This window comes from Neolamprologus brichardi, chromosome 12, assembly GCF_056152115.1.
Source record: "Neolamprologus brichardi isolate AB-2024 chromosome 12, ASM5615211v1, whole genome shotgun sequence".
Classification (NCBI taxonomy): domain Eukaryota; kingdom Metazoa; phylum Chordata; class Actinopteri; order Cichliformes; family Cichlidae; genus Neolamprologus; species Neolamprologus brichardi.
The window spans coordinates 34,790,569-34,806,503 of record NC_142115.1 but is presented as its reverse complement, the minus strand read 5'-3'; the positions used below and the strand labels follow the sequence as shown (position 1 = coordinate 34,806,503).

Below are 15,935 nucleotides of genomic sequence, written 5' to 3'. Positions count from 1 at the left end.
GAAATCTTAGTTGGGAAGGAAAACCAGCTGTGTTGCTTAATAAACGACTGACAGTTTTGCTCATTAGGACATATTTACTGAAGTACGTTAATTATTAAGTGGTCACAAATAACAGGAAATTACACATATTTATGTCAAATAATGTCATGGGCTGATTAAAATTAGAAGGACATGATTCAAAGTAAGATTAATACAAAAGCTACTTCTAGATATAATAGACAATAAAGTACCCTGTCTCCTATTTACCTACAATTAGGGTGATATGACTGTACTTTATTGAATTTATCTAATATCTAATATCCTATAAGCAATATTATAACTTGACACCCATGTTGAAATACATCAGAGCAGCTAAATGGGTTATCTAAACCAGTTTTTAACTTCAGCGGTCATAGGACATACTCCATATGATAGAATCATCAACCAAATCTGAGATGTCAATTTAATTCAGTGTTACAGAAAGAAATTATATATATGCTAGCTTCCACAGGTAAATCCAGCCAAAGCCATTTTTCCATATTAAGAAACACACAAAGACAAAATATTTGGAGCCAATATTTCTAATAGTCACAACTGTTTTGGCAGGAGCTATTTTACCACCGCTAACTAGTAAAGAAGTTATTCTAATACAATTAGATAACATGCTACACTCCCTTTTTTACAGTAGACACATGCTAAAGCTCAGTGAAAAATAACTCAGGCTACAGTCGTGATTTTCTATTAATAGATTATATTAATGTTAGTAACAAACGCTTAATTACCTGTAAATAGTGGGAAAAATTATCTTTGTCCTGGTATGGTGTAGAGATATCTGGCAGGACAGTGGCGGGAAACTACGCGCCTGCGCAATGTGTATGAATTAAAAAAAAAAGAAATTCTCGTTATCCACCCAGGAGTCCTATTGGTTTTTTTCAGTGACCTTCATATTAAGTCGTATAATATTTATCATGTATCGTTTCTCCAAAATATGGTCGCATAGAGATAATAAGATAAACCATCTCTTAGATAATTTATACATAGCTAGGATGGTTTGAAACCTAAAAATTCGGCGTCCAGGTTTTAGTTAAAAAACTTTTATAATGCTCAATTTTCTTCCTATAGCAGCGAGTAGAGTACAGCTGTCTCTACATTCGTTTAGTTTTTTATCATAATAAGTAAATATTAATGAAATAAATATATGCCGAATGAAAATGTACAACTCTCAGACTGTTGTCAGGTAGTTTATATTTTTATTTATGTATTTTTTGGTTTCAGAATATGCACCAGAACTAAAACTTTTCCGTTTTTTCAACTAACAATTGATCCTTTCCGAGGCGGAACCATTTATTCCCTACCTCTGTTTTCACACGGCCAAGCGCGATTCCCAGACATGGCAACCTGCACGCGTACTGTGTGGAAAGGTCAGTTGTTTTGTTGAGAAATTGGATTCTTTTTAGATGACATTAAAAAAAAATAAAGGCATGTGTTTATAGGCTGCGTTTGTCCTTTCCTGTTCTCTCGCTTTTGTATCTGGGCTCGATTCAGAGAGTGTGTAGCCTTTTGGCTTCACTGTTAGCTAACCAATGGCCAACCTGCTGTTTGACTGTTTAACATATTATCAGCTTGTTTGTCTTCACTTAATTTTCTCACGAATCAACAATATTTTATTTTATTTTAATTTTTGATAAACTTTCAATCGGCATTGCTCTGATTGACCAGATACTTCTTAAATTAATTAGATTTTCATGTTATGTTTCCTTTCAAGCCGTGATGTGCGGTAACAACCAGGTCAGAAGCTGTCATTGCAGTCGTATTTTAAGAGTTAATTTGGGTCGCCATATGCCGGATTAAAAATCATGTAAATTATTAACGAATTTTTGTGATAATTTACTTGAAACCAACGATTTGCCTGATGTAAATTAAAATGTTGGATTTTAAATATGATATCGCCCAACAGTCGTTTAATTGTGTCAATTATCCTAATTTGATCGTAAGTGGTCTGACTGACCAGTAAAACCAGTGCATGTAATGTAACAGTCATCCAAAATGAATATGTTTGGAAAATACATGAGCCATAGCCAAAACTTACACCACTTCATTAAGAAACTCCCATCGGTTAGTATTGGAAGGTATAATTTCTTTTTATTTTCACATTTACTGTACTGAGAAGAATTTCCAAATAGATAAACACTTAATGACTTTGCAAGTAAAACTTGCAAGGAATCCATTAATATTTCAGGTTTTCAATAAAGTGTTCTTCTCCCGATTAATTGATGCCAGCGTTACAAGACATTTACAGTAGGGCTGGCATTAAAAAAATAGAATGATTAATAACTTCACAACAGCTTTTGCCATTTCGCTAACCCATCCTAAAGAGCTTTAGCATGTCACTGCCAAAATAATTAAAAAACAAAAGAGAGCAGAGCATCAATACAGAAAACTAGCAATAGCATACAAATATATGTTTAGTTGACCTCTTTTTGTTATTATAAAATAATTTCAATAATGTCCTCCCAAAAGTCTTCTACATTTTATTTATGAAGCTGATATTAATGATAAAACATGTCTTCCATCCTGGCAGCACAGCATCAATAAAACATTCAAAGAAACATTTAGATTCACTTAAACAGTTTATGATGGGTACTGCTAAAACTTACACCATCACTGTGGGTTTCATTCTTTGTGGAAGAGTTTTTTTACAAGACTGAGACTGTAAACCATGGTTTTATAAATTGATGAGCTCACTGATGCAGATGCACATCAGGGAGAAGTGCTTGTCATGCAAAAGACAGTGGTATACTTAAATTAGGTAGCATTAAACACCGATGCTCATCATCAGCTTGTGTGCTGGAACTAAAAAGATACTTTGATGCATTTAGTTTATGCAAAGTTCATTAAAAATGTTTTATAAAATCACAGAGCGTTTCTCTTAATTATGGTGTCCAGTTTGATGTTGTGTCCCACAGGAAAAAAACAGCATGTGTTTGTTTGTTTAAACTCCTTATGAAGCTTTTTTCCTCGCCTGTCTTCACAGTTTTAGCAGGATGTCAAAGGCAGCTACTGAGTGCCAGCGGTCCAGCTTACTCAGGTGTCTCACAGACTGCACCAAGGAATATACCTGTCAGAACTTTTGCAGCTGTCAAGTGAGTTTACAGACCTTTAAAGCTTTTCACCCAGAAATGATTTACTGGCTCTAAAGGTGGGGGCTTTTTCTGCTTGACTCACCCCATTTTTCCCATTCAGAGCAGTTTTCTGGTTAGTGCCTTTCCGTATGAACAATAAAATTGAGAGAAATTAGATGCTGACCTGGTGACTCAGATATTTCTCAGGTTAACATCTCCCCTCTTGATTGCCAGGACACTAAAGAAAGACAAAAAAGATGATGCAGAAAAGGAGGTGAAGAAAGAGAAGAGGGTCATCGATGACAAAAACAGACATAAGCCTTTCGGTAAGACGGCATGGACGCCTGTGGATGACGTATATGTTATGAGGTACTACCCACGGACTCTGCATGACCCAGCGGAGGCAATTGACATGCTGAAGAAATTCCAGACGTTAGACTTCACTCCCCACAATCAGCCGGTTTACATAGATCTGAAGCTGGACATGAAGCTGGAGAAGAAGGTAATAATGACAAAAACACTGAAACTCATGTTGAATGAGGGATGGCATGCAGTTAAAGTACTTGGTTATATTCACCTTAACCGAGGCACAAAGACAACGACAGCTAACTGTGGTACTAGGGGAGATTTTTTTAATTGTGTTCTCTGCCAGGTGGAAGTGATTAGAGAAGTGTTTTTCATTAATATGTTGGACAAGAAGGCAGCAGACATTATAACTACTATAAACAAACACAAAAATACACACAGCAGCTGCATCGTGTGCTATAAATTCTCCAGAACAGAATTGGTTCACTTTGACACTTACCATGTATGTTAACATTGCTGGAGCCCAGTCTTCTGAGCACAGCAAGGTTTGGACACACCTGCACGTAAAGGTGATTCACATCATGGCTTCAAACTGCTCCCTGCTTTTCTGACTTTGTTGCTATTCACACGTTGGTTCCATCAAACCCTTTTAGTGTCCCAGAAACCACTGGCTGCTTTTCCTTTTATCATCAAGCTGGAACCTCAGAATAGAAAAGAACATCCTGATGAGAGTTGATCATCTGCCAGTGTGTGCGTTTGTGCGTGTTTGTGTGTGCCGAAGACAAATTTTAGCAGTCACACTTGGCAGACTTATTTGGATTTATTTGGTGCTTTCCCATTCTGGCTGTCACTGTCACGCCTCGCTTCCACCAATCTGAGGGTTATTCATGACATCAATCTTTGCAGCACAAGCAGTTTTAGTTAATCTGCTGAAAACAGCGCGACACAGAGGAATAAAAGCCTCACGAGTGCTTCTTTTCGTTCTTTCTTACACATCGCAGAGCTGCTGCTGTGCTGTCCAGAGGGTCCACGGGAGACAAACTCTGTCTTACTCTTAGCTGTCTGTCTCTGCAGAACGAATGTTCCCATGCATTATGAATTATGAACTCTCTAGAGAAATGAAAAATTAAAGTGGTGGCTGAATAACTTTAATGCTTGATTATGAAGGCCTGCTCTGTGATTGACATCCTTATTTGTTTCCAGATTTTTTTGCTCTTTTCCTGCAGCATACCCGGTGTTGTTACTCATAATAAATTACTCTGTTTTTCCTCCTTGCAGAAAAAAGTCGACCCCTTCGTCAGCACTGTGCACTTACCGCACGCCTTCAAGGCAGAGATGAACAGAGTTTTAGTTTTTACAGAGGTAAAAACTTTTATTTTAGCCTCACTGAATCTTCATTTCGTAGCCATTTGTGTGTCTGTTGTTGATGAATTGTTTTAATTTTGTCGGTGCATGATTCAGATGTGCAGCAGCAGCAGCAGCACCTTTTATTTGTCTCCCTGTTTGTCTGTAATGAATGTGCTTCGGTCGTGGCTGCTTTTTATCGTAGAACCCGACGAGCAGGGTTTGATTAATATTCCTGTCAAGCTGCGCAGGCCGTGGGTTGTAACTTAGATGAGCGTGTTAACGGCCATAATGAATGACATCGTCGGGGTCTGCCAGACGATGACACACCCAAATCAGATTTAAATGGGCGCGGGTGTCTTTGGTTGTGTCTCTGCAGGATGCTAATCAAGCCACAGTTGCTCGGGAGAACGGAGCGGTGTTTGCTGGAGGAGTGGAGCTCATACAGCCGGTGAGTTGGTTAAACTAAACGGCACATCCCGTGAGGTCAGATCGAGTTTACCGGGAGAACCTCTTGGGAAAACTGAAAAGTATTACTTTTCTGTTTCTCTCCAAATTTCTGTGCTGTTTACTTGTTTGTGAGGCAGACTGTTAAATTATTTAAAAACTCCCACTGTACAGATTTGTACAGTGGTTAACTGACTTTTTAAAGAATCGACAGCACACATCTTTTGCAGGCAGGCAGTCCACAGCCTGAAAATCTCAGTCTCCACGGGTCCAGTTTATGCACAGAGCTTATGATAACAGTAATGAGACAACAGGAGACCACCAGTATAGCAGCAGATTTGGGTAGATGAGGACCAAAACCTGCAGGAGTCTTAATGTTTAAATTGTCTGTGAAGGTTCTCAGTCCTTGACCTTAGAACTGAAGAAGCTTCTCGGATGAGAGGTGAAACGTCTTCAAGCAACTTAAAGAAGTCCAGACGCTTTTCGTTGCAAGCTCCTTTGACTTAATGTTTAAATTAATTTGTTGTCGTGTGGTTTTATTCTTTTTTTAAGATCTTGGATGATGAGATTTCAGCAGACTTCTATGTGGCGGTTCCCGACATCCTGCCGAAACTCGTACCACTGAAAAACAAATTGAGGAAGAAGTTTCCAAAGAGCAAGAGAGGTGAGCTGCAGGTTAAGAGTTGTTTTTACCTTCAGCCGTGTTGAAGGTTAAGGTGAACCTTTTTTATTTATTTTTTTTAATTGGTCGTCTGCTATAGTTCAAAATAATCCTTATTTATCATATACTGGTGCTTAATGCTGCATCTCAGTCCAACCTCTGATTGAAACAAGCTGTTTGAGCTCCTCGCCGTTTAACTGTCCTGCTGATTGGCTGTTTCTTGGCTCGAGGTGACCAAATTAGGAATTTGTGCTTTAACTGTCTTCATAAAGAACCAAGAGTAGAAAGAATACTGTGTATTTCAAGCAGTCTGAAACTAGCCCAGCCTATTTATACACATTCACTAATATGAGCATCCACCATTCTAACATTATATGAATATCTGAAAAAACATCAGGAAAAATTAAATGTCTGTAGAGTTACTGGAGTTTTAATGCCTACTTTTATTCAACAAAGTAAACAGACAGGAAATTCTATTATTTCTAATTTGTACTTCAAAATTCTGTTGTGGCTTCAGTGACATTTTATTTTTAGTTCAAATGTTTCACATTCAGCAGTCGATCGTTTTAATCCAGTGAAGACGACAGCCATAACTGGATGTCTAAAGTGTGAATGCGTTACGAGATAATGAGCGCTGATCACTTATTCTCTCTCCCGTTTTCTCCCTTTACTCTCAGGCTCAGTCGGCATCAACGTTCCCAAGATGTTGGAGCTATTTAAAACGGGTCACGAGTACATGGTGGAGAGCGACTGCTATGTTAGGACCCAGATAGCTACGGTACGTCATAACAAACCGGTACATGCAGTGTGCATTGATGGGAGGAGCTGTGTGAATGTGGGCAAAACCAACAGAGGAAGTTTTCAGCGATGAGGCAGTTTTAAGTTTTGCAAGTTTTAGAGCTCAAAGCGAAGGAAAAAAAGGTCCTGATTAAAAAAGCATAAATTCCCACAAGGATGGAGACATAAAATCGATGCGCCCTGAGGAAGGTTGAGGGAAATGTTGGAGTGTGTTTAGGGAGGAAATGCTTTATGTGTGTGTTTGTGCTTCTACTGCGTACATTTTTAAATAAAACAGTAGTATCAGCTGGTTACAGGCTTGGTGTTTTCCTGTTCTATATATTTTTATCACATCTGCATGAATTTAAAATGCAGAGAACACACATTCGTTCGTTTATAAGCACTCAGCATATCAGGACATTTTCACACATAAACGCAGGACAGTCGGGTCGGTACAGTTTAACTTTGTTGCGACACAGCAGGAAATGATCTGCTTTGCATTCACACTAGCTGTGTCCCAAAACGTCGGCTGCATCCTTCGGAGGACCCGGCCTTCGCGGTCTACGTGGGCCGGGTCCTTCGAAGACCGAGAAGGCCGAGGTTGTGAAATGGGACGGTCTAGCCTTCAGATTTGTGTCACCGCTGTCTCGGTGGAGTTTAATAAACTCGGCAGTCTGCTCCTTGCTATCTAAAATATAACAGGACACTGGCGTAAATTCTCGACCGTCTCACACTTCTGTTTAATCAGTTTTCTGTTTGACGTTTATTCAGCTGTGTGAAAATCCCGGAGGAACCCACCTGATGGATTAATAAAGTTTTATTTAATCTAATAACTTTGATCTCAGCCAAACCGATTTACTCCGGAACAAATAAAACACAGAAAAAGGCAAACAATTACATTTTTAAGTTATCCGAGTGATTTATATCATGTTTAACCTGAGTAGCGAAAGAGCCGGGGTCTGAAAACGATGAAGCCGGGAGTCCGCTGCTCTCGCCGGCTGGAGTGACCATTGAACCCCCCGGCTTGCTATCGAGCGGGTGGATAACAGACGTCTCCGAAAACGTCGGCACACTTTTGCAAATATACGATGTCTTGATAAACCAAGCAGATATTTGTAATTTACACAGCTACTTTCTCGCCTGAAAATATGTTAAAAGTTTATTTTGCAACTCAGAAAGATTAATAAGACTAATTTTACTTAACTTAGTAGCGGCCGCCATTGTTGGCAGCTGAAATTTGGCTGGGCCACGCTATGAATTCTGGGATATGGTGGGCCACGAAGGACACACCCGACCCATCCTTCAAATTCGGGGAAATGAAGGACGCATTTGTCGGCCGCATTTGAAGAAGTCGACGAATTGGGACAGCCTTCGTCGCCTGGCTGTGACGTAATCGGCCTTCAAATGCGGCCTCCAGAGGATGCAGCCGACGTTTTGGGACACAGCTACTGTCAGCCTCTGAGGCTGAAAAGTGAAGCTGGTACAGAACTACAAGAAAAGAAGTTTCTTCAATGGTCACAATCGCTAATTTCAAAAGTGAGTCAGAAAGTCTAAATGAAATGATCTGACACGTGATTGGCTGCTTGCTAACCAAGCTTGTCCACCTACTCTTCTAAATTAGGGGAAAAAATCCAACATGGCGGTGGCCAAAAAGTAACATTGAGGCTTCAAAATGCAAACTCAGGTGATGTCACAGTTGCCACGTCCATCTTTTATATGCAGGCTATGTGCTTTGCAGTTCTCTGTGGGGTCAAGGTTGGAGATCGGCCTGGATAGCATTAGCAGGAGGCTGCAGTGTGACATCACTGGTTAGGGCTCTGGCAGGTTACAGTTTGGCTTATCTGATCCAACTTGTGTCAGACATTTAAACTCTTGCATGCACTTCTGTCAGGTGAGTCCAGGAAGTGCTCAGGGGTGCACTACATGTGTGAAATTAACTTGAAATGCTGGAGTTCTTTGTTTAAATGCAGCACCAGTATGAACATACAGAGGATTTCAGAAATGGTAAATATAATCAGACGTTTCAGATATTTTCTTTTCTCTCCTCTGCTTAGCTCGACATGCCCAGTGAGCACATCTTCGCCAACCTGCAGACAATCCTGGTTGATGTTTGTTCACACCGACCAGCCAGCTTGGGTAAGTATGTTCACCCAAACCAACAGCAAAAACCCTCCGACAGTTCCCCAAGCCCTACCTCTGCTTTTATAGCTCGCAGGGAAAAAATAGCAAACTTTTGATTTATTTTTGTCTGCTTGAATACGCGATAGAAAACTTCTAAATCATACCAGCTTTCATCTGCTGCATGATGTTACTTTCCCTCCCGAGTTCAGTTTCAGGCTCTGCAGCACCACTCATGCAGAGAGAAGGGAAAAGTTTAGCAGCACACCAGCCACGTGTTCTCTGTGATGCGTTTTCAGGCTTACTGCTGCACTTTTCAGGGCAAGTGTTTTAAACTTGTTTACCTGGAAAAATGAAATCATTCCTGTGCTCTATTAAAAAGAAGAAAAGCACATTAAGGGAGTACAGCTGGGAGGAAACTACTTTTAAACAGCATTCACGGGGATGCAGAAAAGAATCATTTTAATCATTTGTTTAACTGAAAATGAACCGATGTTCTCAAGAGGTGACTCGCCATGCACAGTGGGAAACCCCCCAACAAAAAACAGGCTGACCCTCAAACCTGTGGCCTCTCTGCTCTGCGTTTCAACCCATTTACATTAACTTTATTTATGCTTCACAACGTTTTCTGCTCCTCTGCACAGACTTTAAACTTGTGCAGTTTGCTATGAAACTATGATATATCCCTTTTTTTTTCCAGCCCTGAAAATTGATTTGGGTATGTCCTGTACGTGCAAAGATATGAAGGCTGAAAAACTGTATGTATGTATCCGTCCATCTGTCCGTCCATGCATTTTCTTAAGGGCTTATCTCTCTTGGGGTCAGTGGGTGGGTCTAAGCTGTCACAGGTGACACCCTGCACAGCTCATCAGCCATCACAGTGCAAACCCAGTTTTGAACCCAGAGCCTTCTTCCCGTGAGTGTCAATCACTCCCTCAAGAGAGCTCCACTTATTTTCATACCGTAACACTGCAGCGTAAAAAGTGTATGACGTGACGTTGAGGTGTAATGTTAAACCAAAACAAAAACTATGACCCCTGAGTTAAAAATTATGGCCGTTTGTCCAAGTTCTCTTCTTATTAATCAAGAAGAGAAGCAGAGGAGTCAGCAGCTTTTCCATCAAGCTGTAGTTCGTTCAGTAATTTCTCTGCATTTTCCTCCACTTTCTGTTCGATTTACAGGATGCAGTGTAATCATCAGCTAATGGATTCTCATTAGAGAGAAAGGCCTAAACGATCTAAAAACTAATTTTGAGCTTGCTAAATACCACGTTATTAACATTTTCCCCGCTGAAGTAAACTGCAGAGCTTTCACAAAAGACTCTTTAAACCACTGACTCCATCTAAACTGGAGCCGTGCATATAGAAAACTCCGATCTCTCTCGTGTAGACCGTAGTACCACTAAACCTTTGTCTCTTCAGCAGAATAAAGAATAATGGTTTTCTTATCGTTTATTGTTTTTCCTCATACTTCTCATAAAATTATAGAATGGAGTTATTGTCTTGAAAGTTTGCTTTGGTCCTTGTCATGATCCAAGCAGCCAGGAACACACAGGCACAAATGTAATCTTCAAAAAAATGGGTTTTATTATACCCCCAAAAAGGACAAGATGATTACAAAAATTCAAAATATCAAAAATAAAGTTTTTAAGAACCAAGTGGGCCCATAAAAGAGGTTAACTTAACAGAACGCTACTCAAAAGTCACTTAACAAAAACATAACTCAACAAACTGACCTGCCCAAATGAGAAACAGCTCCAGTTATATAGCAAATGAATAAACCATTATATACACCAAAGGTGAAAACTAAATAGATAACAGCTAACCATCATTCAAGAAGAACCCCATCCCCCCTGCATGATCACAATAGATGGTCCAGTCCACTTTATTGGCTTCTGCATTTAAACCAGCTCCACCATCAACCTCCTCTTTCAGCCAAACCAGGAAGGACTGGAGCGGAGGTCAGGTAGCTCAGAAAGAGCAGAAATATAATCAATATAACATATATCTATATAAAATAACAAACAATGCAAAGCAAAGTCTATGCCACCATTTGGGCTATAGCTTAGTGCTGTCATGCATTACAGGTAAACTCAAAATATCAAATTAGTTAACTTATGATCACAGAAGCTTTAGAGCCTAACGTAAACATAAGACAAAAGACCAAATGAATATTACCAAAGTATCTCAATTGTGTGGTTGCATGCAGCCATCACAGTCCTGCATATCAGTTTTCAATCATACCTGCAATCGTTTCATTTTACAAAAAAATTAAATCGCTTCATGTTTTAACGTATGCGGGAAAAACAAGCAGAATGAGAGCTCCGTGAATGCAACATATTAAAAAGGAACGGCCTCCAGAGGGTTGTGTTGCTCGTTATGATGGAAATCAAACTGACGTTCATCCCTCAGGCTGATGGGGTAATGTCGTCACCCCACATGGACGCCTGAGTTTGTGAATGTGATAACATAAGAACGACGTTGGAGCTTCGTTGATCCCGTACGTGCATCTGCTAAAAACCTTGGACGAGTCCGAATCTCAGCGACTTTGACCCAAAGGTCAGAGGTCAAATTCTGTGAAAATCTTGTGAAGTCACCTAGAATTTTCAAATTGAAACTGTACGTGCTTCTACTGAAAATCTGGGATGAGTTTGAATCTCAGTGACCTCAACCTCAAGGTTAAAGGTCAGGGGTCAAGTTCTCTGAGAAGCTTGCCATAAATTGATAATAACATGGCATAGAATTTTGAAATTGACACCATATGTGCATGTAGTAGGAGGCTGACACCAGCGGTTGCTTGTTTGTTTGTTTTTGACCCTTCAAAACCTCAAAAAGAAGAGAAACGGGACTTTTTCTGGCAGAGGTCATCGCACCGTTTCCTGGCAGCAGCCGTGTGATTGCACGCGCAGCAGATGCTTCTGTTTATAGTGCTCGCAGTAAACCTGAGCGTGTGCAGTTTCAGCCTGACGACGATCCCTGTGGGAGTCTTCACCGCTCACCCTCGAAGCGTTAATGCTCTGCCGAACCCGCTCGGCTACGCGCGGCATCCTCAACGCAACGTCGGTTGAGTGAAATGTCTCACTCGGTGCTTCATTTGGCGATGAAGGCGCTGCGTCGAGCCGGGCCACCTGGGCTCTGCTGAACTCTCGTCAGCAGAGACGCGTCTTTGAGTTTGTGCCAGCAAACGTTACAAATCCCTGACAAGAATCACACAAGGACCCCGCGGCAGAATTTAATTACCTTAGCAACCAGTAGTGAAGCATCAGAAAACGCGAATATCAGGAATACTTACTGTTAAATTGGCTTCTCTATTTCCATTACTGTTTTTAAGAGTCATTTAGACAGAGGCTAATGGCAGCAGCGTGGGCAAAAACAAGAGTAAACTTCACAGATAAGTGCTTAAAAACAGAGAGAGAAGTGCGGAAATACAGCGTGTGGGGATGAAGAAGAGACCACCTCCCCCCAAGGGGCTGATGGGAGTTATTCACGACCAAAGACGTAATATGCTAATAAAAAATAATATAAATGCAGAGGACGGGAGACGACGGGAGACGCAGTGCTGAAATAACTATTCATAAGTAAGTTAAAAGTAAATACGTGTGAGAAATAAGACTGCAGGGAGTTTGTAAGCCAAAGACAGAGAAAAGAGGACGAGATGGAAAGAAGCTGTTTAACATAACTTAATGCAAAATGATGCTCAGCCTGATCTGTATCAAACTCCTTTTTTTATTATTTTAACACTGTGAGGCTTGGGCTGTTTTCATCTTCTAATTATCGTCTCGCAAAGTATTTCATTAATCCTGCTTCCATTAACAGGTTTAGGATTGTAGTGTCTCAGTAATACGAGTCAGTCCAGGTTATCCAGAGATTCTGCCTGGAGAAACAGAACTTTTCATTTGTAAATTTAAATGTTTTAAATGTGAATTATTTATTAAAAAAGCGTGAATTTATTCTGTAAATCTGACAAACAGGAGTCTGTAAACAGTATTATCGGTAGCTGCGTTGTGACAGTGGGGATATTTGTGGATTTATTTTTGGATTTGTATTACATTAATACAAATACATTGCTGAAGCTCAGATATCATCAGTGCTTTGAGGCCAAAGATAACTATGTAAATGGTAAATGGCCTGTATTTATATAGCGCTTTACATATCATGGCAACAAGACAGGACGTGGAAACTTGAAAGATGAAGATAAGATAGCAGATGGCAACATAAGAAATATCCGAAAGAGTAACCAAACATTTAAAATAAACACCAGATAAATGGTCTGTATTTATATAGCGCTTTACTAGTCCCTAAGGACCCCAAAGCGCTTTACACAACCAGTCATCCACCCACTCACACACTGGTGATGGCAGCTACATTGTAGCCACAGCCACCCTGGGGCGCACTGACAGAGGCGAGGCTGCCGGACACTGGCGCCACCGGGCCCTCTGACCACCACCAGTAGGCAACGGGTGAAGTGTCTCGCCCAAGGACACAACGACCGACACCGACCAAGCCGGGGCTCGAACCGCCAATCTTCCGATTACAAGGCGAACTCCCAACTCTTGAGCCACGATCGCCCCATACCAATGTGGTATTATGTCAAACTGGAAACATTTGGGATTCACAGCAGCTCAGCCACAAAATGTAAACTGCATAAAGTTACAAAGCAGAGTCACGGAGTGCGTAAGAAGTCGTGAACACTCTGCTGACTCAATAACCACAACCACCTCTGTCATTAATGTCAACACAGCAACTCTTTGCTGGGAGCTTCATTGCCATCTAAGCTCCTTTAGACTTCCTACGTCTGCTATATACCTGCAAGCCACTTTGCAACCCACCTCCACCCCATATCTTCCTTTTATGATGTGTTTGACTTCATTAATTTCAAATCTGTTGTCATTAACACTTGCAGCAGAAGGGGAGGGGGATCATTTGTCAGTCGATGGTGATCATCAGCCCTGCAATTAAGCAGATATCAGTTTTCAGTCTGTGTTTGGCTTCTCCTCCACTTAAAAAGAGCCGTTCTTTATGACAACAGCGTTTTTCTTCCTTTCTTTTCCTCTTTCCGTATCAGGACCTTTCATTGAGCGAGCGATCATCGCCAGTCACACCAGTGAAGCTGTTTGGTTCAAGAGCGAAGATGTTCTCCCGAAATCACCAGAAAAGGAGGAGTGAGGTGCAGATTGTGTATATGTGCATTGTAGTCAATAAAGTTTTTGTTCTGTGGCTCGTGTGTTTTGGTATCCGTTCTTTCGAAGAAGGAAATCCCAGGAGAGCAAAATGGGACAAAAGGTAAAAGGTGACCAAGACAGGAAAGTGACGTTTATTAATGATAACACAACATGGCAAACTAAAACCCATAAATCAGCGGTAGTCTTATTGTTTTACAGAATGACAGGAAGTCCAGAAACAGTCTGAGGGGGTTTTGTCTGAATTATTTATTTAATTTATCTTTTTATTCTTTCTATTTATAGTTGTATGACCACATGGTCAGTGAAAGCTAATTATCATTTTTTCAGCTAACAAAAGCTTTGAAATCCGTTTAAACGTATAAACATCTCTATATGCTTGAATCTCCACATGTCCTCAAATACAATAAACTATAAAGCATTTACTGATTTTAACTAATTGATTTCGGTTTTGTTGTAAAGTCATTAGGCTTCAATCATGAGTCAATTTATGCTGTCGACATGTTTAAAAGTTTGAGCTAATCCCCACTCAAACAAATACATATATAATACATACAAATGGCTTCATTTTTCTTATGTTACCTGAGAATGACAAATAAACACATTTAAGAAGTTGGTATCCAAAAAAAATCAGGTTCTGGGTCACTGGGGGAAATAATTAAGTTGTTATGCAAAGTGAGGGGCCCCATGTCCACAACCACAAATTTTCATCCCGGGTCATCCTGGCCTGTATCCCAATTCAGGGTCTGCAGCCTTAAAGGCCGCATTTTAAGGCCGATTACATCTCAATAACGCGACGAAGGCTGTCCCAATTCGAAGGCTGCTCGAAATGCGGCCCTCAAATGCGTCCTTCATTTCCCTGAATTTTAAGGACGTGGCAGTGTAGACTTCGTGGCCCAACATATCCCAGAATGCATAGCGCGGCGGTGGGTGTGGATAATTTTGCCGAAAAAAACGGCGGTTGAGGGGCACCTGAAGAGTAAACTTTAAGTAAGTACTGAATATTATGTCACTTATTTATGTGCAAATGTTTAATAACGAAGAACATTAAAACATTCCTGTTGGCCACATGTCGGCAAAGTCATGTGACATTAGTGACGTTTGTACTAACTTGGTTTTAAAGCCTTTACTTTAAAATATACGCCGTTCAATAGCTGAGCTTAATCAGAGAATGATCAAAGCTCATGTAGAAACAAACAAACAAATGAACAAAAGATTTTCTCCTTCATTTCTGTCAAACAAAGCTGTATGACACGTTTCCAGCTGTTTGTATCATGGTTGCTAGGCAACCTGGACAGCGCGACGGAGGCTAGACCGTCCCATTTCACAAGCCTCGCACTTCCGGCCTTAGTGGTCTTTGAGAGGCTGCAGACCCTGAATTGGGATACAGCCCTGGTATATACTGGTATAAAATCACGTGTAATACTACCAGCTGAACAGCAGGGGGCAGTGTTTACATAGCTTGCACTCCAGACTCCTGCAGGATTAAACGGAAGTCTTCCTCCAACCTGTTGAAGCTCATTGCAGGAGATAAAGCCAACCTGACACTGAGGGAGAAATTAGATTTTCTTACATGAGCCCACTAATATATAAAAAGTAGTGAAGTAAAAAATGTTCACAGATTTTAATAGTACACATGTACTTGCACATCATGTATAATCTTGCATTAGATTATGTGTGTATTGTGGATGCTTGGGATGTATTCATTTATTTTTTTTCTCCCAAAACATTGCAAATTGGGGTCAATTTTCCATAAATTTTCATCCATCAGTTTAAGCTCCTCCAGCTGCAGTTTCTCTGTATTGAATATTATCTTTATTAATTCAAGTTTGTGAATGAATAAATAACCCTGAAGTTAAACCTGTGAGTTGAAGGTTAAAGTGAAAACAGGGTTTTAGTAACTCAATTCAGAAGCTAAGATTTGCACTCTCAACCCTCCCAGCACATTATTTCTATGGTTCAAAACATCTTTAGATGTTAGCATGTCTTTGGGAAAGTACCC

The 15,935-nt window shown here is 40.4% G+C and overlaps 1 protein-coding gene across 1 annotated transcript; it reads left to right on the top strand.

The window, feature by feature from the left end:
- Positions 1-1,093: 1,093 nt before the first annotated feature.
- Positions 1,094-13,970, top strand: mrpl1 (mitochondrial ribosomal protein L1). Its single transcript, XM_006797708.3, has 9 exons — positions 1,094-1,400; positions 3,014-3,122; positions 3,336-3,603; positions 4,686-4,769; positions 5,131-5,202; positions 5,751-5,862; positions 6,537-6,637; positions 8,691-8,772; positions 13,819-13,970. The coding sequence occupies exons 1-9, from the start codon at positions 1,178-1,180 to the stop codon at positions 13,917-13,919; spliced, it is 1,152 nt and encodes a 383-aa protein (XP_006797771.2). The 5' UTR covers positions 1,094-1,177; the 3' UTR covers positions 13,920-13,970.
- Positions 13,971-15,935: the final 1,965 nt, after the last annotated feature.

Coding starts and splice junctions, on each gene's coding strand:
- mrpl1 (XM_006797708.3), top strand. CDS start 1,178: ATGCCGAATGAAAATGTACAACTCTCAGACTGTTGTCAGGTAGTTTAT. Junction 3,604..4,685: donor ACATGAAGCTGGAGAAGAAG/GTAATAATGACA, acceptor TCCTCCTTGCAG/AAAAAAGTCGACCCCTTCGT. Junction 8,773..13,818: donor ACACCGACCAGCCAGCTTGG/GTAAGTATGTTC, acceptor TTTCCGTATCAG/GACCTTTCATTGAGCGAGCG.